This window comes from Echiichthys vipera (assembly GCF_963691815.1).
Source record: "Echiichthys vipera genome assembly, chromosome: 2".
Lineage (NCBI taxonomy): Eukaryota > Metazoa > Chordata > Actinopteri > Perciformes > Trachinidae > Echiichthys > Echiichthys vipera.
The window spans coordinates 18,549,772-18,574,105 of record NC_139827.1 but is presented as its reverse complement, the minus strand read 5'-3'; the positions used below and the strand labels follow the sequence as shown (position 1 = coordinate 18,574,105).

The 24,334-nt window shown below is 39.7% G+C and overlaps 3 protein-coding genes across 4 annotated transcripts in view; 1 reads left to right on the top strand and 2 right to left on the bottom strand.

Annotated features, from left to right (window-relative positions):
- Positions 1-3,663, bottom strand: part of klhl5 (kelch-like family member 5) — a gene marked incomplete at its 5' end in the record, with an annotated part of 53,457 nt that extends 49,794 nt beyond the window's left edge. The window contains 2 exons of the mRNA XM_083929498.1: positions 924-972; positions 3,633-3,663. The remainder of the gene's footprint in view (positions 1-923; positions 973-3,632) is intronic.
- A 182-nt stretch (positions 3,664-3,845) lies between these two features.
- Positions 3,846-10,521, top strand: LOC310953340 (uncharacterized protein). The gene is made up of 10 exons (XM_083922349.1): positions 3,846-4,011; positions 4,662-4,958; positions 6,215-6,520; positions 7,544-7,654; positions 7,789-7,842; positions 8,173-8,208; positions 8,323-8,361; positions 8,454-8,486; positions 8,571-8,618; positions 10,337-10,521. The coding sequence occupies exons 1-10, from the start codon at positions 3,924-3,926 to the stop codon at positions 10,396-10,398; spliced, it is 1,074 nt and encodes a 357-aa protein (XP_083778475.1). The 5' UTR covers positions 3,846-3,923; the 3' UTR covers positions 10,399-10,521.
- fam114a1 (family with sequence similarity 114 member A1) lies at positions 10,511-23,602 on the bottom strand. 2 transcript variants are annotated; one of them, XM_083922328.1, is made up of 13 exons: positions 23,512-23,602; positions 20,733-21,077; positions 19,307-19,391; positions 18,956-19,203; positions 18,408-18,542; positions 18,121-18,273; positions 17,847-18,045; positions 16,053-16,138; positions 15,545-15,760; positions 15,267-15,406; positions 14,972-15,044; positions 13,372-13,425; positions 10,511-12,510 (listed from the first exon to the last, which is right to left on the bottom strand). In XM_083922328.1, the coding sequence occupies exons 2-13, from the start codon at positions 21,069-21,071 to the stop codon at positions 12,385-12,387; spliced, it is 1,854 nt and encodes a 617-aa protein (XP_083778454.1). In that variant the 5' UTR covers positions 21,072-21,077; positions 23,512-23,602; the 3' UTR covers positions 10,511-12,384. The 2 variants fall into 2 exon arrangements, with proteins under 2 accessions (XP_083778454.1, XP_083778455.1); XM_083922329.1 differs by having other exon boundaries at positions 17,886-18,045.
- Positions 23,603-24,334: the final 732 nt, after the last annotated feature.

The window sequence follows — 24,334 nt, the reverse complement described above, 5'->3', positions numbered from 1 at the left end:
ATAGAAATAGAAATAGAAATAGAAATAGAAATAGAAATAGAAAGCAGGGGGAAAGCCTGGCTCTGTCCAAAGGTAATCATAAAAGCTGCCAGCACCTCTAATATTCATTAATTAACATATATGTTTATATATATATATATATATATATATATATATATATATATATATATATATATATATTTTTTTTTTTTTTATCTAATCCGTACAAAAAACAAAGTCTTACACAAATTACTTCTACAGGACTCTTTTTTGGGCAGAGCACGGTGATTTCTTGCAGTCCAATCGTGGCTCTAACTTTATACTTAGCGTACAGACATGAAAGTGGTTTAAATCTTCTCATCACACTCTCTGCAAGGAAGCGAATAAGCCAAAATTACTACTTTAATGAAAATCTGGCGATTAGTTCTTGAAAAAGCTTGCCCAAAGTGTAATTGATGGGGACATTCTGAACCTGATGATGGTGCTAGATGGAGTTCCACAATATATTTCCTTAATGCAACATTACACACAGTATATGTGTGTAAATACACACAAAATGTAATCACAATCTGGTCACGACTTGACAAGATCTTGTTTAGTATTGACCAGCAGACACTTCAGTGAGCCGACATCCCCACACACAGGCTGTCCTGCTGAAAAAAGCCTTTAATCAAAAAAATCACAACGTTTTTGACACCTGTCTTTCCTCTTAGGATCTGACTTTTTCTAAGCATCTTCAGTCAGGTTTTGAATTTATAATCCATCTGCTGCAGCTTCCACCAAATCAACCCCAGTTATGGTTTATTAGATTTCTGTAGTTTGGTTTATGCTGTGTGGGACTAAAAGGATTTTTCTTTCCTTTTTGTGCTGGTTTATCAGTGAGCACTTCACTAATCAAACACAATGAGTAAAGAAGAGCGAGTCCATACCTGTGGTTTTCTTACCACGTTTCAAGGACTCTCGAGGATCCCGGAGGGGTTTCCAGCTGGTCCCCTGAAAAATGTGGAAGACTTCAATTTCACTGCAGCCAATAAAACTCTTCTGATCAGGCGTTTCACCATCCTCTTATCTTCTAACTCTCAGCTTCCACCCGTGTGGAGCTTTGAGATAAAATAGAAGCTCTTTACAAAGACATCTTTTCTATAAATTCAGCTGAAGGTTTTCATCAAACATTAAATGACATTCAAACATGTGTATTGAGTCAGTTTCATTCAAAGGTCAAATTCCAAGAACATGAAAGACACTGACAAATCCTTTATTAAATATATTTGATATATTCTATAGTTTGATTACATAAAAAAATGTCTAAAATAAATCAACATGACGTGTTGTTAACTAATATCGGGTGCTGTTTCATAATCATCCAACTAAAGATTTTTTTTTTCATTGAATAATCAAATTACTTTTCCACTTAAGTGAAATATTTTACCCATTTCAATCCAGGTCTGGCAATGTGGGCACTGTGATCAAATGAACAGTGTATGGCTTGTCTCTGTGACGGAAATCCCCACAGAACAGAGCATCTGAGATCTGCAGAAATCCGTCAGATGACATGTTTTGCCGCGATGGGTACATATCTCTTCAAGTGATAGATCACTTAGTAAAAGGCGACATCTTCAAACGCCCTGTTTAGTCAAAACCAAGCTTTTCTATTTAGAGTTATAAAAAGAGAGGAACAAGAAGCAAACCCTCAAATTGGAGGAGCTGAAACCATTTAATGGTTTTGCTTTACATCAAAATAGTTGTGGATTAACATTCGGCTTTCCGACTATTCAATGAATCAATTACCATTTCAGCTCTACAGCCAGCCAGGTTGAAGGATTCCTAAATGTTTAGTGAAGTTTTGTTTTAAGGGTCTGTAATTTCCAAATTATTTCATAACACTTTCCAATAACCAATCAGTACTTTGGTCCTAAGTATGCACAAAAGAGCTATATCCTTGAAAGAGATGCTCAGTTTAAAGCCAAGAAAATATGCCTTTATTATTAGGTCATGATTGGAAACTGTTTTCACTATTTATGTTGACAAATTTGCTTGCCTGTTGACAAATTTCACATCTTGGCATGTTGAACTGAGAACTCTACATTTATATTTTATATTTATATGATATATATTGTTTGGATGGCTTGGCCAGTGAGCAGAAAATCTATTTGGAGCACAATACCCTACACACACACACACACACACACATACACACACACACAAACACACACACACACACACACACACACACACACACACACACATGGACACACACGGACACACACACACACACACACACACACACACACACACACACACACACACACACACACACACACACACACACACACCTCTATCAACAATCACAGGCAGTATGCTGGTACAGTAAATACATTTCAGCCATACACTCAAAATATTTGGAAATACTCCAAGTGTCAAGCAGCTTTGACTCAACATCAAAGATGAAGGCTGCTTCCATCCTGCTCTAAGCTGCCAACTGAGCCCTGAGAGAGGCGCGCCGCTGTGGTGTGGAGATAAGGCTCCACCTGCCAGCCATGCTCATCACTGTGTTTGTCTAAGACTCTGTGAGTGTGTTGCTGTCCCAGGTCTGCCTAGATAAGTGGCTCACAGGAACCCAACCGAAAAAATCTGACCCACACTAAACGCCCAACAGAGATCAAGTCAAAAGGTGCAAAGGAAAAACGCATTTTTTCGGAACAGAGTAAAATGGAAAAAGATAAACATAAAAATAATTTCCTCTCGGCAGCAACAGAAACACCTATCAGCTCTTTGCATTAACGTTAATTAAAAGCAATTAGTATCTTATAATTATGACTAAGCATTTCATAATTATGAAACTCTTTCTCATACACACGACTTATGTATGTTATGTAATGTTCCCATAAATTTGACTTATTATTAGACATTTATAATTTCATTATTATAAAAAATGTTCTAATCCATCTATCTATCTATCTAAAATTTCTCAGGACGATAGATAGATAGATAGATAGATAGATAGATAGATAGATAGATAGATAGATAGATAGATAGATAGATAGATAGATAGATAGATAGATAGATATTCCTGATGGTTCCCGTAATGTAATTATATGGGTCATAATTTATAAAACAAGTGCATTTATTGAGAATATAAAACACAAAATCCAAATGCATTTGTGTTGTGGCTTTTTCATTCGTTGTTTTCCGTTAATGTGCTTTGTAAAATGTTTTGGATTTGCAGTTTGTTCGACACATCTCGGCCCCCGTAGTCGTTAATATGAGTCAAACTCGGAATTATCAGATACTAAGAAATAACTTTTAGAAAGTCACAATTATACCAAAGTTCTTCACATTTACAAGATAATTATGTCACAATTATAAGAAAAACATATAATGATGGCAATGGGTTTCTGTAAAAGAGTAAAAAAGTGTTACATTGAGGGTAGTTTCCCTCTTCATTTTAACATCAGCAACTGACACAGTGTTCACAGTCACACCGTTCACACCGCACATGGTCTCCCTGTTTATTTCACAAAGTTATAAAGAAAAGTCTTGTTTCCTTCTCAGTTTTACAGATTTAAACAATGAGCTGATCTCTCTTTACAGACATAAACACATGACTGATCATCTTCCCATAATCCACACCCCGACACAATGTTTCTACTTACATTGAAATGCTTTGTTGTATCTACAGCGTTCCATTTCTCAATCTTTCTGAGAATATTACAGGAAGTGTTATGGGAAGTTGAGTGCTGCGTACATGTGTCTCGTTGCATTGCCGCCTACCTCTGCAAGAATTATAGAGTAATTTCGTAACTGTGCTTCCCACCCATGACAAAAGGTTTCTCTGATGCAGGGTGTGAATGACTATGTTTGTAAAGAAAGGAGAAAAGCAGCCACCACGAGCCACAAGTCATGCCAACAGCAGGAAGAGGTGTGTGTGATCTTATGGTGCAACCATGACAAGAGCGGCACTGACTAAACTCCTTATCCTCGTGATCCTCGCCTTCATCATCTGTCTCCCAGAATTCTTTACATTATACAGAGGTAGGTCATCCAAACCATTTTCAGATGGAGGTTTATTGACTGTGTGTGTGTGTGTGTGTGTGTGTGTGTGTGTGTGTGTGTGTGTGTGTGTGTGTGTGTGTGTGTGTGTGTGTGTGTGTGTGTGTGTTTGTTCATCTGTATGCTTTCACAAATGCTTCTCTATCAGTTCATAATCATTTGAAGCATTAAAAAATAAGGAAGTATTTGCGTTGGCTCAGTTTTGTTTTAACCTCATACCAAAAGTCTATCTTTAAAAGAAATAAACTGTTTTATTGAGTCCCGCTTCTTCCTCTTCATGTAGACCCAGTCTAATTCAACCGCTATCTTTCTGAGCAAAAACTACTCATAAATATAGCGCCATACAACAGTGACTGACAGCCTCTTTGAAAAAAAAATTGTGTTGCCTTGTAAAGCTTTTTGAGAGCAGCTTGCTTTAGCCTTTGTACCCGTGCACGTGTTGCCCTCAACGGTTTTGCTCTGCGTCTGAGCCTTCTCTCCTGTGTGTCTTTCTGTGTCAGATATAAACTGGAGGCAATAGCTTCCATTTTGAGATCTTGCTCTGATTTGAGAGCAGTATTTTCCGCTCTAGGCCTGCTCCTGCCGAGAAATCGTTCTCAATTTTCTCTTTTTCATTCTCTGTCTCCTTTCAGTATCAAAAGTGAACTTGCTCTGTCTACCCTACCGACCTTGTGAGCGAGGCAATCTGGTGAAAAAGTGGGAAAATGGCAAGATTGGGGATGCTGAAATTACAAGAACGGATATGTGTGACCCTTCACAGACTCCAGGAAGTGAAAATTGGGAACAGGACTGCACACAAGAGCATCAGAGCAACACGACAGATCCTGAGTCAGACTCCAGAAAAGGTGGTGAAGACCGAGAAAAGAGCTGGTTCATGTGTGAAACAGATATGGACATGGCAGAATTATATAGCAACATCTCATCTTCAGGTATTACACAGTTTTTAAAGATAAGCTTTTGGTATGTTCAAGGGGCAACCTCCAGGTCTGTGAAGTGAAGCCTACGCTGAAGTGGGGCTGATGGCCGGCAGGGAGCAGCCCCACTGGTTGCAAAAAGAAGTCTGATTATATTGAACTCTATGGCTCAATCCAAATGTTGACCCGCTGGACTTGCAGACTGTGCCTTTGCAGACTTCAGTCATACGTATTGTTTACATATGTATTCACTGTCATCATGTCAAGTTTGCAAGGCCGACAGACTGCAAAGCCGCTGATAGATGGGCCTAAAGTCTTTTTTTACTTGTTGCTGTGTAAACATTTGAGTGGCAGGTACAATCACGATGATCACTTGAGGCCCACTTGTGGACTGGATGAATTGTGGAGTTGGAAATCACTCAACACTCACAGACTTTAAGCGAACACGCCTGCAAAGCTAACAAGTGTGGTGAAGTGCGGACATTTGGATTGAGCCCGAAAACCAAGATGGCGACAGCCAAATAACCAAAATGGCAACGGCTAATACATCAAACTCCAGGCTTCAGAATGATGGTCCACAAAGCAAAGGGGTGACGTCACAGTGGCTGCGTCCACTTCTTTTAGACAGTCTATGGTTGTTTTTAGCCCTGCTAGTCATGTGGCCATAGGGATGTCAGTCGGTCTTTGGACGTTCAGACTGAAATATCTCAGCGATAAGGTCTATTACCAACTTAACTGACATTCATGGTCCCCAGATGATGAATCCTACTGCCTTTGGTGATCTGACTTTTCCTTTTCGTTGTCACTGTGAACATGTTAGCATGCTAATGTTAACAATTAACCCTAAGCACTAATAGTACAACCACAAAGAGCATCTAGCATGACTGCTACTTGGTTAGATTTAGCCAACACAAATGCCTTGTTAAGGTTTAGAAAAAGAACATGGTTTGGGTTAAAATACTAACATTTGCGGCGTTAGTTAAAACTGTTGCATAAGTATACTACTCATTATATCGTCGCTCTTCATATGTGATATTACAGCGCCGTTTTTCAGCAGTTGCTCTAAGCATCTAATAGATAACGACCTACTGAGCCAGCTAGGGGAAAGAGTAGGGCATACCGCCTTATATCTATGGTATTGATAACAACTGATAATGTCCATTAAATTGGCTGATAACATTCGAAGCAGGTGTTCAACTACATTGCTGTTTTTTCTTCATAAAATGTACCTAGCATGCCTGTAATCTATTATTTTATCTATCCATTCACAGCTCTAAAAGTACATTTCGAGGTGTCAGTGGAGGTTCAACTCAGAGATGCAGAGACCCTGAATCTCACCTTGTACGGCCGCAATAATCTCAGCATCTTACACCTTCACCCACCTGAGGATGACGACGAGGAAGAGGAGAAGGAGGACACCGACGACGGAGGACAGGGGAATACATTTTACTGCTGTCTCCCTGTCCAGTCCACCTCGGAGTCAGCCAATCAAAGCCACTGTCTCCTTTGGCTCACCAATCAAACAGTTTTGATTGCAACTGCAAAGGAAAAGCTGCCATGGAAACAGACACAGAAAGGTTGGTGTCAGGATGAGAGAGCCCTTTGTTCCCTGAGTGGTCAGAGGGGCTTTACTCTTATATATGAGAGGAGAGGAAAGAAATTGGCCCATCAGTTTTCATTTTAGGTTAAATTGATTCAATCTCATCCCAACTCGTCTTCTCTCTGTCCACAATGTAGACATTTTTTTCAATAGAACAAATTTCCCTCAATTCCTCTTCTCTTGACTTCAATCTCAGCTATGTGACTTTGTTTCCCTTCCTCTCTCTGTATTGTGTAATCAGAGACTCACAGTAGATCTTAATTTACTGTATCTCCAAGGCTGCATTGATTCTGGCTTGCTCTCCTTCTCTTCCTCTCTCCAACACTCCCCCAAGCTTAAAGCTACAACTAAGTCATATTTTCCAATGTGAGCTGGATATCCATCTGACCATAATTTTCCACTAAACTTTTCCATACTTTGCCTTTCTGCTTGTACTATTTTTTGCTGTCTCTCTATTATTTGTTAATTTTCTTCTCATTTCTGGCATATTTCATCGGATGGATGTAATCTGTTTATTTTCTCCCCTTTCTTGCTCCCCAATTACATCTGTCAGGTGTGTGAGTACGAAGCTACTGTACAAGGTAAAGCACCCAAATGAAGGCAATCCGGAAGACATGAACAGTTTGGGAGTTCATTGATAAAATGAAGGCACATAAGATTACAGGCAGGCAGGGACATATTTCGGGGTTAAGGGCGCTCATATCTGACAGCTGACTGGGGAAGACCGGTGACACAGGAGGAAGGGCAAGTGACCTGAAACCAGAGGAAGATTGATCTTTCAAATAAAAAAAGAATTTCACAAGACAAAAACCCCAAGACAGGACACCTCGCACCACGGCATGACATGACGGACATATTTACTGTTTTCTGACACTGCATAGACTTAAAAAGTTATGGTTAAATCAAATAAAGAGTTGACAGATTAATCTGCAAAGAAAGTAATTGTTGCAAGACTGGAACTTTTCTGTGATCTCAATCTGCCACCTTCTCTGTCCTCCAGATGAGTGGCGGTGTTTGTTCAGGGTGCTCTGGCTGGCTCTGCTGTGTGTGGTGATGCTCACTATAGTCACAACTGTGCTCGGCCAAATCTACTGGAGGAACCGCTCATGCAGTAAGACACGCATGCAGGCACGCACGCATGCACGCACGCACGCACGCACGCACGCACGCACGCACGCACGCACGCACGCATGCGGCTGGTTTGATCTTTTGAAGTTAACCCAAAAATATTTCTTGTTTTATCAGAAAATCCCAAGCTACGCCATACTGGTAACAACGTCAGTGGCCAGCAGTCGAATGGTAAATGTGAATTTGTTTCTTCTTATTTCTTTTCTTAAAATACACAATTTCTTAAATACACATTTTTCCTTCATAACAGTGTGCGTGGACACCTTATAGAGCACACTTCTCTTTCTCAGAGACTGTGGTCAAGAGGTCATCTAACAGTTAACATGAAGTTTTTTAATATTCAATTTAAAATACTTAACTTCACACACATAGAAACAAGCACGTTGGAATTATAAAATAAATGTTATAACAGGACAAACTCAGCTAAGTTCACTTAACTTTTTTATGAAATAATAATAAATATGCTGATATTCTGTATGTTTCTAATTATCTTTCAACTAGATGGTGAGAAGCAGACAGAGATCATCATTTCCAAAGGTAAATTATTTTGATAAATTTCATGGTAATACTTCATTAAACAAAAGGTATATTTTATGCATGACTTTAATCAAGATATAATTTAGACACTAATGAGCTCTCATTATCCAACAGGGATGGTCCGTCACTCCAATGGGCCCAGACCTCGGCCAGGTCAGTTTCTAAATGCATGAACTCAGTATGGATAAAAATAATTTGATAAATACATTGCTTGAGTCCTTAAACAACTTTTTTTTTATTGACAGCACTGCCACCCATTCAAGAAGTTGACACTCAAAGTAAGAAATCGTGAACACACACTTTAACAAATTCAGAGAAATTCGGGACTTTGTTTGTTTATAGACTTCACATGCATATTTCAGATGACACAGACACTCTGCTGGATGGAAATATTGACCACTGCTACACAGGTAAACATGGCAATTGAAAGAGGCTACTTTTAGTATGTTTTTTTGTTCCTTCATTTGTTTCTGTTGACCATTGTGAGATATTACTCAGTTCTTTAAGTAGCAATACCATATATGCATTCAAACTTTTACTTAAAGCTGTAGTCCGCATGATGTTCATCTAGTTTATTGTATAAGTTACTATCTATCAAAGAGTGAGTTAAAACAATGGTGATTGATCATATGACCCACTAATGAATGCGCTTTGCCGAGAAATACGACCTGAGTGTCTGTGGCGACTTTCCCACGCTAAAATCAAATGCACTGAACAGTTAGTAACGCTTTTACGTTATTCTCCTTCTCTCTTCGGAACTCCTACTTAGTGCAGGTGAGAGTTGCCAGTCTACTGACGTCATACAGTCGACACTATTTGGTTTCCAAAGGAACTCTGGGAGATGAGGCCCCAGAGGCGCGCCTGCAGTTACATCTTACAGCCAAAGCAGCCACTAGAAGCAAAGTATCTCAATTCTTATAGATTCAAACTTTAAAGTGTAATTCCGGTGCAAAATCCTCCCATGGTCTTTTACGGCACTTACATACATCAAATAAGCCATTGAGACAGTTTTTTTCATTTAACAACTATGAACGGAGAAATCTGAAGCTAACAGCCTGACGTGTCTAACACTGATTAGCTTGGGGCAGTACGGTGAAGGCATTAAAATGGCTTTTTTTAACAACTATTACGTATCTATTTAACTATCTATCTAAGAGGGCACTTTGTGTTTTGGCTCCCAGGGGGCACTTTAGCAGCGTTTTTTTAACAATTGGGCGAAGTCATCTTGGGCTTTTGGAAACACTGATCAAAATGTTTCACCATTTTCTGACATTTTACCGACCAAACGACTAGATTGATTAATCGAGAAAACGATCGTCAGGTTAATCGACAATGCAGCAGCCACAAACACAGCAAAAAGAGAGTGGCAGAGTTTTGCCTTGGCTGTTGTAGCCTACTCACCTGCCAGAACGTCAGTCTGTGAAAGGTTTTAATCTGAATGGAGCATAAAGCAGTTGTGAACAGGACAAACAGCAAGTCTTCACACACCACACTGAAGTCAGACGTCCCTCAGTGAAGCATAAATCACCTGTTGGTGACGCAGTGTAGTAGGTGTGTTTGATTTGCATCACTGGGCTTTCTTGCCGGACGGAGCAGTGATCAATTAAGGTACATGCAATCTTTTTAAATATGCCCATGGATAATAATGCTAACTTAACTCAGAATGATGTAATCCTTAATTTGATTATTATCATTTTTTGTAGGCTATACTGTTTACTAATTGCATAATTTATTTGTTCACTGTATTTATTATAATAATCTAAATCAGCAACTTAACCTAACTAAATCAATTAATGTTGTAAATCACTGGAGAAGTAGAGTAGCAGAAATTAATGCAATTAAAAGTATAGACTAGGCCTACTTGAAAACTGTTCAGTAGTCTACTTAGTAGTAGCAGGCCACTTAGTTACTTTCCACCACTGATACTTTCCATACAGATGCTACCTGGTCCAAAATATACTGTAATTTATACAGAATTCAGTGTTTCAAATATAATAGGCAGCCTGAATGACTTTACTGTACATCAAATGTACTTTATGCAGAGTTAACATTGTCCCGCCCTGACTCTTTTCCCTGCCTATTTCCAGTCTGTTAACTGTATTTTGTTTATTATCTTGTCTATCTTTAGCAAATCTATATCATCGCATCCATCCCTCGTCCTTCTCTTTCCCGGAGGAGGAGTCCTGGTGACAGTGGAGCTGCCGCAGGAGCACACAAATGGACTTCAAAGTGCACTGGATTAAAAAAAAAAAACCGACTGCTTCAATTACCTGCCAACCTTTGGAAATAAATGACACATGAAGATGGTTAAAACTTGTTTAATTTTGACATCTCCTCCTCAAACAGTCTTAGGGCACTTTTTTAGAAGGGAATATAATATATTAGTAAACTGTCCAAAGCTGAGAAGAAATGAATTGCCTCCAAACATTTCTCATTACAAATCATTTTATATTCCAAGGCAGCAGAAGTGCAGCTGATTAACAGCCTTATCCAATCTGGATACAGCTGAAAGGAGCCAAAACATTACGACAGATAGACTAATATCTTCTTTACTTAATATATTTTTCCTTGCATCAATTTATCTCTAAAAGGGAAGCAGTAGGAGGGAAAGACAGTACTTAGTCTCTTCCAGAGATCTGCTGGCTTGAAGCTAAAATCCAATTTAAAACTGGATATTAAAAAACAGATGCACTGTGAGCACATTGGGATTGCTGCTGAAACACAACAGGTAGTCGAAGGAAAGAGAAAAAAAAAATAATGACGCGGGAAAAGATTGATTTATACATTTCTGGGGAGCAAGAACTGTGTAAATCTAGAACCTGGCAGAAACGGCATAAAACGGCTGTATTCAGGAGGGCAAGAAGAAATAAAATGTAAATTATTCAAGGAGGATTAGGATCCAACAGAGGGCATGAAATCATCTTGCTATTAAAGACAAAGTTCAACATTTTCTTTTTCCTTCTTTCCAAGAGTGATATCAGAAGATCAATACCACCATCATTTCTGTACTTAGCTTAGCATAAAAACCAGGAATCTCTCTCTCTCTCATCATATCTATGTTCTCCAACTCAATATGATCACCTATTATGTTCTCAGCAACGTTTTTTTTTTCCCTCGATCAAATGTTCAATGTATGTTTTTCCGGGTCAATATGTTGAAATTACCTACTGATGTTACTCCTTGAAACCTAGAGCCCTTACATTTTTGGAAAGACAGTTTTCTTGACTTTAGACATTGATAGCTCTATAGTGGCTAGATGGATTTTCACCCCTCAAGCTGCATTTGCAAAGGTAGCGTTTACCAATCTCTTGCAATGAGGCCCCTGGGAGAATAGAGATGACCCCAGCTGTTTCTATGTTTCAAGTCTTTGTGCTAAGCTAAGCTTACCAGCTGCTGGCTGTTCCGTTATTTATCATAGCATATATATCAGAGCATGGTCTCAATCTTCTCATTGAACTCTCGAAAAGACAGCGAGGAAGAAAATTACCCAAAATGTCTAACATTTTTTTTAAATGTAGCAGCACAATAAAACAGAATTACTGTAGAGATTAAGTCACGATCTGTACATCTTCAATGTACATAAAAGGGTGAAGGGGAACAAAACATTTTGTATGAAGATCAGTTGTTTCTGAGAGGGAAATATAAGGTAGTGTTACTTTACATAATTTAACATAAAAAAACAAAAATTGTTGTGTATAATAAAAATAAACACACCTGCGATCAAACACATCCTTTTAGTAATTGCTCTTCCTGTTGAAATAACAAAGGACCATAGGAGTGCAAAGAAAGCTTAATATACATTAACCTAGAGTCCATTCAACACAATCGGTAATTTTTGGTTCAAGTTTGTTTTTGCCAGATAGAATGAGTCACAGCTGATCTTGAATCAGCTCTGAACTCTGTTTGGTTCCCCAAAGCAAAATATCAACTAAGTCAAAAATAACAATCAGAGACACAACGTGGAAGAGTCACACATACAACCTGCATGTGGGTCATTTCTTCACATATATATTTGATAAAATGTTATCTTCAAGATTATATATATATATAACATTTTCTGAATGTTGCTTTGGCACTAGAGACTGTAGATTTAAGCACTTAATCTGTATTTTTTATACCTTTCTGTACAGCAATAGATACATTAAGACAAGCAGGTGAGCAGGTAGCATGTGTGTGTTAGTGTTGTGTCTGTGCTGCTGGTTCTGTGGCGGGGCGACAGTGCTGGCTCTGGATATGGGAGATCTGCAGGACAGGCAGCAGCAGCTGCAGTGCGTTCTCGATGTAGTTGGTACTATTGGAGCCCTGCAGACAGGAGACTCATGAACATCATCACAACATCATACTTATGACAAAAGGTGATTATGCTTTTGCTCTCAGCACCCCCACACTAAAGAACTCAGATACACTCAGGCTACATCTCCTAATCAATTGGGACATACCGCTTTTTCATAACTCAGCCCCTCTTGCTCATATATGCGGCGCAAAGGATTGTGGGTCAGAAGAGCCAAAAAAGCATGCTGGCTTGCAAACTACAAAACTCTTCTTCTGGCATACTAATATTAAGGTAGTATGGGTATTTGAATGCAGGATTCAGGTCTCTAGTTTCTTTTAAATCTCTTCTCAACCCCTTTCTCTCTCTTATCCATTTTATTGTTTTTACCTCCTCTTTGCTCATGACCTTTTGCCTTTATCTCATTTTATCTACCTTGTCTGGTTCTCTTTTGTTTTGTAAACATTGTTAAGAAGATCATCATCATCTTCTATAAGGACATAAAATGATTTCACCTTTTTAAGAAATTGTGTAGGTTATATTTTAAAAGTGTATTTAAAAATATACAGAAAATAAAAACATATAGATTTGATATTCATGGAGGAGAGTTTTTTGAGGTTTCTATGACTTCATAATTTACTCTGAGCATACTAAATATATTAAACACCTTGGCTACCTCACAGTTTCTACATTTATAAACATATCTGTAAACATTTTATGAAGGCCACCTCATCCCCATAAACAAATCAAACATGAGCAATTATCACATCAGTCACAGTGATTATTAACGCATATTGACGGCAGTCATCATGCTGAGCTGCGTCTTCAATCATTTCATTCATCGTCACTTGATTATAATCAAGGTCATCTGAGGACATATCTGTGCATCTCACCTCTAACAGCACATTATCTACCAGCGGGTTCAACTGCTCTGCTTTCCTCTGGCCCTGAGAGACAAAGATGAGAGAGCAAAAAAAATGTGAGGTCAATCATGATACTTTATCATTAGTTTAGCAGGAAAATGCATATTAAGACAAGCATTTAAGGATAAAGCTGGCAATACGATTCCAGGAAGAAGTACTGATGGTGTGATACACAGTAGCTTCTCCCTGCCAAAGACCCCTGTTATATTCTACAACTACTCATAACACAGAAATGAGCCAAACCGTTTCACTAAGTGGCATCTTGCCTCGTTACCATGGAAGATATGCTGTCACTACTTTACCAGCCAACAAGCTATTCAAGTAGAAATGTCAGACTAAATGTGGAAAACAACTCGGAAACATGAGCTGACTGACTGGAAGACTCTTTTTTTTCGTCAACTTCCAATGAAGTTTTTACAGAGTGGGGAAAACACAGCAATGACTGTATCTTTGTCACTACACTAAAGGCTGTCACTACTCACACTTACCATTCGTACCGTGCCAGAGCGCAATTCACAGCTAAAGTCTGGTTTGTTTGACAAATGTGAGTACAACTGTTCCTGGCCACGGCCCGGTTGAGAGAGGTGGTCTTTAGTAAAGCACGGATGCACAAGTACGAGCACGAGTATGTGCATTTACGGCAGTCCTGAGACTATTTATATGCAACTGTTCACAGTGACGGACATTTAAAAAGTGTTTGCGATGGTCTGATGCAGAGGTGGATTTTTTACTGCAGATCTGATCAGATGAAAATATTAAAAAACAGCTGGACAGAACAAAACGCGGGGTGATGGCGATGAGCAAGAAGAAATTGAGCCAAGGCCGATTCTTTTCAAGTAATGTGAATGCAGGTCGGGCCTGGGGCACGGCACAGATCATCACCCTGAATATGTGTACCCTTTACCTGTCACCTTTATGCCGCCCTGCTGTTGTAAATACTGTTCTGCTATTTACTCCTGATTGAGGGATGTTGTGTAAAAACTACACTCTGCTGCTGTTTTAGGAGGCCCTCTTTTTTTAGATATTAAACTTTCATTTATTTGTGAAAACTTAACTTCTTCAGTGGGACTAGAAGGATATAAGAAAATATTGAGGAATGGATTAATACATTGTTGGGTTTTGCACTTTTAATGGGAATTGTTGAAAATAAAAAACATAGAATAATACCACCCTTTTCCTTTAAGGCTGCAGATGGTAGCTACAATGCCTTCTTGGTCATATGTCAAATGAGAAAATTTACTAAGGTTTTGGCTCAACTGTTTTAAACATGGTAGCTGGGTCACAAACGTTCTCATTTTACAGTTAAGGAGTGCACTAAAATATGTTTCTGAAAACATTTGAGGCGTGAAATAGGCTATACAGCTTGATTGTAGTTCACATGCAGTCACTGTCACTGCGTTAGAGACAGCTCAGCTCTGATTGGTTGTTTTCCATCAGGCAGTGGAATTTTGCAGATGCCATTAGGAGCACCAGATGGAGGCAGAGGAACATGATTTATTCTCAGATTATCTGTCGCATGTGCAGCTGTCAGGGTATAGTGACACACACAGACACAATCCCTCTCACCTACCCCAACAAGAAGCAGTGTATCAGAGAACTTCTTGGCCAAACACTCCACCTCCTTGCACATAGCACAGGTCAACCTAGAATAAAAATGTAAATTTAAAACATTTACACTCCCCTCACATAAGTGCCGTCTCACTCTAGCTTATTTCACACATGTACTGCAAATTATCTAGACATTACTTGGAGGGGCTGTATGTGAGAACACTAACATCTGATTCAGTTGGAACAGACATCAAACAGTGTTTACCCTCCCTGTTCCCTAGTACCAAAACCGTTTAATCTCAGAGTGACACACACACCTGGTGAGGATGTGTGCCTGGTCTCTGGCTGGTTTCTCCAGGTCCTGACCGTGGAGGATAAGCTCTGCCACCTTGTGGAGCTGCTCGATACTGCGAGCTGTCACTTCTGCAAGACTGCCAACTGATGACAGGTAGACAACCTGGAGAGAGGTAGATGAACACAAAAATAGAAAAAGAACTGTGAAAGCCGGATGGAGACGGTGGTTAAATTCAAACAATAACAAACAAATGTCTCTACTGTTGCTAATTAGAGTCACATAACATTGAGTTGACTTCACCTCTACAGATCTTGGGTCGTTCCCTCTCTCCTTCTTTTCCTCCTGTCCTCCTTCAAACCCCTCCTCATGCTCTTCTCCATCTTTTTTCTTCTCCTCCGTTTCGTTCTCTCCGTGTGTTGCCTCTCCTGCCGGCTGGTCCTGAGTTTCCCTGTCAACTGTCTCCGTAGTGACAGGCTGTTCCACCTCATTCACCCAATCATGTGCCCTCATCCGAGCCTGGAGATGCATAATTACAACCCATCAGTTCTGCGCGGTGAGAGATCGCCATACTGATGTATGCTAATCAGATGCGTATACACGATTATATGCTAATGTGGGTTCTATATACCTGTATGTGAATTTGAATAAGCAGAAGGACTTCAAAGGTGACTTTTATATTACATCTAAGACTACAGCAGGAAAGAGTGGATGTTAAAAATGACTGTGTCTGTGTGCGTGTGTGCGTGTGTGTGTGCGCGTGTGTGTGTGTGTGTGTGTGTGTGTGTGCATGTGCGTGTGTGCGACACACCTTGTTTAGTTTGTCTGGCGTTGCAGCAACATGAAGCTCAAACAACAGCTCAGTGAGAACGCTCACAAACTCCTCGCCATCGGCACCTGGCAGAAATACACAAAGACAAACATTCACCTATGTCATGTCAGTATACTTCACTTTACACAGCATTTTTTCAAAACACAAATGCAGTAGTCAAATGAGAGCAGATTTGTAGCACGTGCAATGATTTCCCCCATGCTGAGATCATAAAAATAATATACTCTTGTTCGCCTTCAGCTAAACAGCACAACAGAGATTTGGTGCACTTCTGATTCTTGTTTTTCGTGCCAGATTAATTAAAACTCTGCATATAAGTTAGATCTTAATGTGAAAGGCACACATGCAGATGGTTTGAATCTGTGATGTGATGTGAATGTGTCAGTGATCCCTGAACACCAACACTGGATCAGGCACAGTGTTAAAACCCTCAAGGTGAAAGGACACCAGTCTGCTTTGAGCTATGCACTGTTGTAACGTCACCTGAGGGAACCGATCTCACAGTACGAGTTTACAAATAGTCTTTAAAATGTCAAGTGACAAGTGGCTGGTGTGATATGATAAAAAACAAAACTTGGAATCACATGATATCCCCTCGATACTGAATTTCACTTTGGCAGAACATGTTCTTCTCCTTAAAACTGAGACAATGACAATAGATGGGGAACAAAACGCCCCCAAGATCCGTTCCCATGAGGTTCCAAGGTTTTTGAGGCTTTTGCAAAAACCTTCCTAGTGTATGTTGACATTGAATCAGATTAATGTCTGCACCGTGCTGCCCCGATCTATTCAGGGTTAGCCATGTCCGGCTGTTAGCGACCCCACCGGATTTCTCTGTTAATCGTTCATACACAGAAATTGTCTGGATGACTTATTTGATGACTAAATTTACCAAAAAAGACCCTGGGATGCTTAACAGTCTATTATTGACACCAAGAAACTGAAGCCCTGCTGGCTGTGAGGCTGCTCCGTGCCCCCTGTGGACGAGGACTATCGAAAAAAGATTTCACTTGCACAAATTAACATAAATCCAACACAACAAAATGTCAAAAACAGATATGTTTGAGTTCCAGCTGTTAGTTCAGATGGAGACATTTGGGATTTTTAAAGACGGACAGCTGCAGCGCACTAACTGTGAGACCCAGCCAAGACTCTATCACCCATGTTAGTTACCTATGAAAGCTCATTAGCTTGAGCAAAAGGAGCTAAAGGCGAGAGAGGGGGACAGAAAAGCTGAATGATCATGTATGATTTTTTTTCGGGGCAGAAGTATGGGTCGTCTGCAGTTTTTTAAGGGGAGCTGGGGAGGGTCTATTGACTTGTTCATCATCACTGATTTACATTTTATATTTTTATATTCTCTCCTTCACTCATTTAGTTACAGTAATTAAAAAAAAGTTATATGCAGCTTTGTTTATAATTCTTTTCACGTTTGCTTTAAATATATTAATAAATATATTGTTTTGACAAGCTCAAAAACGCTGGCTCCTACACTTCCAATAATGCAAGTCAACAGTGTCTTTCATTAGACACTGTTGACTTTCAGACTCCACATGAGTAAACTGATCTTCATGAAGTAGCATGTGATGATAACATTACTTCAACCAAAGTGAAATATCAGTTCTGTTCCTGACCATCTGATCTAATGTCAGCACTAATGTCCCTCTGACAGAGTTCAAACATGAAATGTGAATAAGGCCAACTGATCCTGGGTCAGTGCTCAGGGTCCGCTTCTACCTCCAGCAGGACTGGCGGCTGGTTTGGGTCACTCACATAGGGGGGTAGAACAGTGTAATTGGGAACTTAGATCACCGTTATCCTTCGTCTGTCCTCCTCCTTCTCCTTCTCCTTCTTCTTTTTCCTCTCCTTCCTCTTCTTCCTCTTGCCTTATGAAGATCTCCTTCATGAAAATCAGCTCCTTCTTCACCTCTTCCTGCTCCTCTTCCTCCAGGGAGGAGAGGAAGGCTTGGACCTGTAGGAGCAGATACAGAGTGTATGACTCTAAAAAGACTGTTTCTGAAAAGTACTCCTCACATTTGTGCTTTACCTTGGCCTCACTCTCATTGGACAGGATCTCCAGGGCCTCGAGATGCGACAAGCCCTGGTAGTCGTCAAACAGAATACCGTAGTGAGCTGTGGGGGCACTGATTGGCTGGTTGCCCAGACGGGCGCGCTCTTTCTCTTTGGCTTCCTTTAACATCTGAAGAAATCACAGTGAAACCTTAATATAACAAACCACAATGTACACACTGGTTTAGCATCATGTATGATAGGAGGAGTCATTTCTGCTTTTCTGTCTGAATATGTATGTGAGCTGAGAGTGTGTCTACATGCCTGACTCAGTGATGCCGTCTTCTGCATCAAAGTCTTGGTCTTTTTGAAACCCGGGTCACTCTCAGCAAGAACAGTCATAGTCTTCTTTCCAATGAACTCCAAAGCATCTAGACCTCCACTGATCACTGACTTACCCTAGAGAGACACCGAGGGACAAACAGAGGGAGAAACAGAAATTGGAATTATAAAAATAATAATACTCAAAATAATCTCACATGTAATGATGACATATACCTCTGTAAACATTAAAAAATAAAGTATAAATTGTCAGAATTTATATGTATGAGATGCTATCTTTAAATGTGGATTTATCTACTATCTATCTATCTATAATAACAATAGATACTGTATGTTATGCTAGTAGCAACTCCTGTTGGCACAGTATCATGGCAGACATAACAAAATTGATGAGCATCTTTATCTACTCTTCATGCAAACTATGGAGGCTTGTTTTTGCCCTTAAAATTTGGAGATATATATTTTTTTTAACTTACAATAATACAACAAACAAAAAATACTCAGGGTAAATATAAACAAGAAGCACTTACTGTGTTCTGCACAGCGTGCGTGATGGTGGAGAAGACGCCCCTGCCAGAAGCTGCCGCACTAACAGATGACTCCCCAGAGCTGGACAGCTCCGTTTCTCCACTTTCACCTCCTCCCTCTTTCTCTTCCTTCTTCTCCTCCTTCTCCTCCTCTCCCTCCTCCTCCTCTTCGTGCGCCTCCTCTCCCACTGAGGTCCTGTGGAGACGCAAAGCTTCTCCTGCCTTAGTTTTAACGGAGGTCAGGCTCTGACCTATACACACAGACATACAGTAAAGAGTTAGGAGATCAGGAGGGAGAGTGTGTAAAGCGGTAAGGACAAGAGAGAGAAGAATGAGACACAACAGAGGACCTACCCACTGTGGAGGTGGCACTGCTCAGAAGAGATTTCCCCCATGAACTCCAACCTCCCCAACCTTTTTCTTTCTCCGGAAATGATTTCTGTGCACACAAACATAAACATTACATTAATAGTTATCAAACATTACTTTTGTTTGTATTATTTTTATTCAGAATGACTAGAGATACAGCATTTGTTTTTACTATCCTCAAAGGTTGAAGTTAGTCAGGGCTGCAACCAACTGATCTGTTGATCGATTATTCCTTTGGTCTATAACATGACAATCACAGTTCACCAAAGCTCCTGGTGACATCTTGTTTATTTTGATTCACAGTTCCAAAGCTAAACATACTAAACTCTTACTACCATAAGACAATGAAAAGCACCAAATCCCCACAACCGAGAAGACAACTAGTCAGGTCAAATGTCTCTAGGGAGCACATTTAAAAACAACTGGTATTGATCTCTGTGCTTTACAGAGAAGATGTTTGGCATTTTTGCTTGAATAATTAAACATTTTTTACTCTAAAATCAATTAAATCAGAGTGAAGTCATAAATGAATTAAGCTAATTAAAGATGCTTTACCTGAAACACTAAACGCTCTCACCTCAATACGTGAAAAACAGACATTTTTTCACAGCGACATGCACTATCATAAACACGCGGCTGGAAGTCTATCACAACAAACAACAGAGAAACCGTGATTACAACACACACAGAGGGAGAGTGACTTCATTCTCTGCTCCACTATATTTTAACAAAGAAAATAGTTGTTTGCTGTTATATTAATGTTCTGAATATCAAGTACAGTGGCTTTAGGCTCAGTGGAATATAAGAGCCATAATATGAAGGGGTCCCAGTGGCTGCAGCCGTTGCCATTCTGATCCTCACCTAACTTCCAGCTGATCCAAAAATAGGCAAAGAGGTGGCGCATGGCCCTGAGGTGGGCCAAATTAAGCCTACAGTCTCCCGTGATGCCAGTTACCTGTCACTCAAAGCTGCATTCCCTTAATTTTGATAACTTTAAGCCTTAATATAATTTAAACGTGTGAGTTATATAAAAACAAACCCCCCCCCACCCCCACCCTCATACAATTGTCATGAACGGCGGCAATTAACTAAAGAGAACAAAGTGCTTTTAGTACAAGGCTTTAGATGTAATGATGTTTATTTCTGCTGTAACGTTGAGCATTTTATCATGAGGGGGATTGACTCCCTTTTGGAGCCAGCCTCAGGTGGCCACTCAAGGAATTGCAGCATTTAGCACTTCCATGTTGGCTTCATTTTTCAGGCCTGGAGGATGCTGCTTGGAAAAAACTGATATCCAAATGCTCTCAAAAATCAGTGATGGCCTCAAATATCCAGAATTGTACAGGTTATATCATGCACTGCCACTGACTGTAGGCTACGTCAAGAAACTGAAGAAACTAGTGTGGCAAACCTCCACATCCTCCTCTGCAGCTTCTGCATTGGGCTCCAGGCTCACTGGTTGGTCACATATGATCACCTGACCCTCAGCAGCAGGCTCTGGTTGGTCAATCGGACCCTCTGAAGCATTAGTCTTTGCGGTCGTCTCATCGGTGGTGGTCTCCTCTGTGGTGGTGGCGGACTGTGGGAGGTTGAAACTGTCAGGGATCAAAGGAGGCTGCAGAGGTGCTGCAGACGGAGCAAAGGCTGCTGGGAGATCCTGACAGGTGTCAGGGTCAGTGTGAAGGTGCTGGGCTGGTGGAGGGGTGATCTCCGTTATGTCAGCGGAGGGGTCTGCGTCAGCCTGAGACATGGTGATCTGGAAGAGAAGAAATCTTTGATATTAGTGGTTTTAGTTGAGAAAGTGCTTATCTGTGCTTCTTTATTAACCTTACCTGTTTGATCCGACTATCCCTCCAATAAAACAAACATTTGCAGTTTACAGTGAAATAAAACAGAAGGAAACTAGCAGATTCTCTCATTGGAGAAGCTAGAACCCAGAGCAGGGGTCTCCAACCTTATTTCCTCTGACAGCTACTCATGTTTTATATTACAACTAATATTAATTAACATAGCTAAACACCCAAAACCAGCTAACTACTTTTTTTGTGAGAAACAACCATGAAGCAACATAACGTGTATCATTGGCAAATAATTATTTTGTAACAAATTCACAGGTGGGATGTCTGTAATTTGATGATGTCTGTAATTTGATTGGTTAGAAATGTAAACAGGTTTACCAAGTGACTCTTATCAAGTTTATGTACAAATCTTTGGTGAGCCGCTCAGAAACGGGTCACGACGTGTTAGAGACCCCTCTTGATAGCTGACAGGTCCCATATTGTGCTCATTTTCAGGTTCATACCTGTATTTGGGGTTTCTACCACAATATTCTTACATGTTTTAAGGTAAAAAACAACTAATTATGTTTCTCATACTGTCTGGATATACCTGTATTCACCCTCTATCTGAATTGTTTGTCTTAGCGCCTGTCTCTTTAAGACCCCATCCTGAAAAAGTCTGCCCTGATTGGTCAGCGTTTCCAGGTCTTCTGCATCTGTGCTATCGCCCAATAACTGTAACCACACTTTCTACCTATAGACCTTTTCAAAGTTGTACACATAAACGTTCTAAATGTGTCCAAGTTTGATTCCTGTTGCAGTGAATGTGAATGACACCAGGTGACTGGAAGTTAAAGCCATTGGAAACACAGCTATAAAAAGTGAAAATGCATATACAGTATGATATCAAAGTTGGGAGTCTCATTAAGCCTCTACAAAACTCTGAGTGAAAATAAACGTTGGACCAAGGGAAATTCATAGAAAAGCTCTATACTTGCCACATCACAACTGTACAGAAGTCCTTAATCATTAAAAAAGGCACAGTTTCTGAATACGGCTGTTTGCAAATCTTGTTTTGTTTTTGTTTGTTTTTTTACAATAAAGGGACTTTTAAATTCTTATCTGATTTTATTTGTCTGTCTATCAACCAATCCCATAATCATCTCACCATAACAAGCTCTAATTTCCATATGCAAAGAGCTAAACGGACTAGCTGAGTTCTTAACTTTTAACACAAAATGTCATCGAACAAATGGAAAAAACACTAAATCACATGGTCTGACCCCTCACACATTAGAACAAAGTTCAAATGCTCACCATTGCAGCATAATTGCCAATTGCCATATTGCATTGGGCTTCTGTGTAAAATGTGGTTCTAATGTTTCATGCATTTCAGCATTGCCGATGGCTTTTCCAACAATTAAACTCACAGGAGAGAGAAATAACTAATGTTTAATGTCTTAAATAAAAACACAAACTTTGGCATAGACAGAACCGAGAAAGCACACTGATCCGTTATGCTACAATCATTATTTTTGCATGTATCAGTCTAAGATTTTGTGTAAAGTCAGACTCTACAGTACATTATTTATATTGAAAGTTTTCTAAAGGATGTCTTACAACAAGTTGCAAAAATTTATATTGAAAGATATACATATATAAATTTGATGCATAATTCATGCAAAATTAACAGTATGGAACAATGAAACATTGTGATTTAGCACATCAACATTACCATCTAGTGGTCAATTGCTGTCTTATCCACATATATACGGTCTATGCTGTCATCCCTGTTTTCAAACACTGTTAAGTTTGTTTAAGGCGGTTTCCTTTGCAGCAAAATGGCATTTAACACACATCACTCACAAAATGTATGCGTAAGATGGTAAATAAACCGGTTCACAATAATAAAAGCCACCATTTGTCTATAGAAAAAAAATACAGACTTCAAGTGACAATAAGTCAAAGTGTGTGACAATAGTTTTCTTCTGATCTGGAGTAATAAGAATGCAACTTTAGTACTTAATCCATAAACTATTGACACAATACGCAGATATCAAATTGTAGCCTATGACTAATTACTCAAACTTATATCTTACAAAATTGATGACATCAGTGTCTTCTGCTCCTCTTAACATTGTTTGAGCACATTATTACACAGAGACCACATCCACAACAATGTGAAGCAGACACTCAACAAAGACCACTGTTCTGTTAGAAAGCTTGTATGACAATTAAACTATTATTCGCACGTTTATGGTCAAGACAAACACATCTTTCACAACAGTGAAACAAATTAGTAAAACTTTAAACTGTTATATTGCCCATTTGTGCCTTTCGGTTATTCCAGATTAAAGGAAAGTTATAAAGCTCAAAGTGTTTCGTGTTTGTGAAAGTGACAGTGCAGCTCACCCGTGTGGTGCCAGCCGGCGGCTCCTCTTCCGCCCCGCCACGTCGGCAGGACGCTGTCTGACCGCGGCAAAGAATATCGGCGGACAAGAAAGTTCCCTGCCCCCGGAGCAACTGTTGGCTGACGTTTCTGGTTTGTGACTCCTCTACTACACAACTACCGACTCAATTAAACATTTAGTAGCTAGACTGGATAGGTATTGCAGATATGTGTAATTCAGTTCTTAGTCAAAAAGAACATTTCAGATATCCAAAAGGAAATGGAATATAAATTACAAATTATAAATTATAAAATGTGTAGCCATAAAAACACCATCAGTGGTATGTCTTGCTGTATCGTAGCTACTATTGCCCCTACTCATCATTGATCATGTTTGTCATAATTATTATCATTTTCATGTTCTGTCACCCTGGATGTGCGTGTTCCTGCTGTTCTGCCATGCAGACTGCCGTAACATATGGGTCATGTTCAAATTACTATAGATAATGTTATAGTTACTGTTACTCGCTGGCTGCTTGCATCTCTGGAAGTGTGTCAGTCTCTCTGTCTTTTGTCTGTCTTTGTGTTTCTCTCTTTCTCTCTCTCTTCCTCCCCAACCGGTCAAGACAGATGTGCGTCCTCCACAGAGCTGGGTCTGTCCGACGTTCCTGCCTGTTAAAGGGAAGGTTTTCGTTGCCACCATACTCTATGGGGGAATTGCTGGGTCTATGCCTACTCTGTAAAGTGTCCTGAGATAACTTTTGTTATGATTTGGCACTATAAATAAAATTGAATTGAATTGAAATTGAAATTGAATTGAAATGCTTACTAGTACAAATTGCGTAT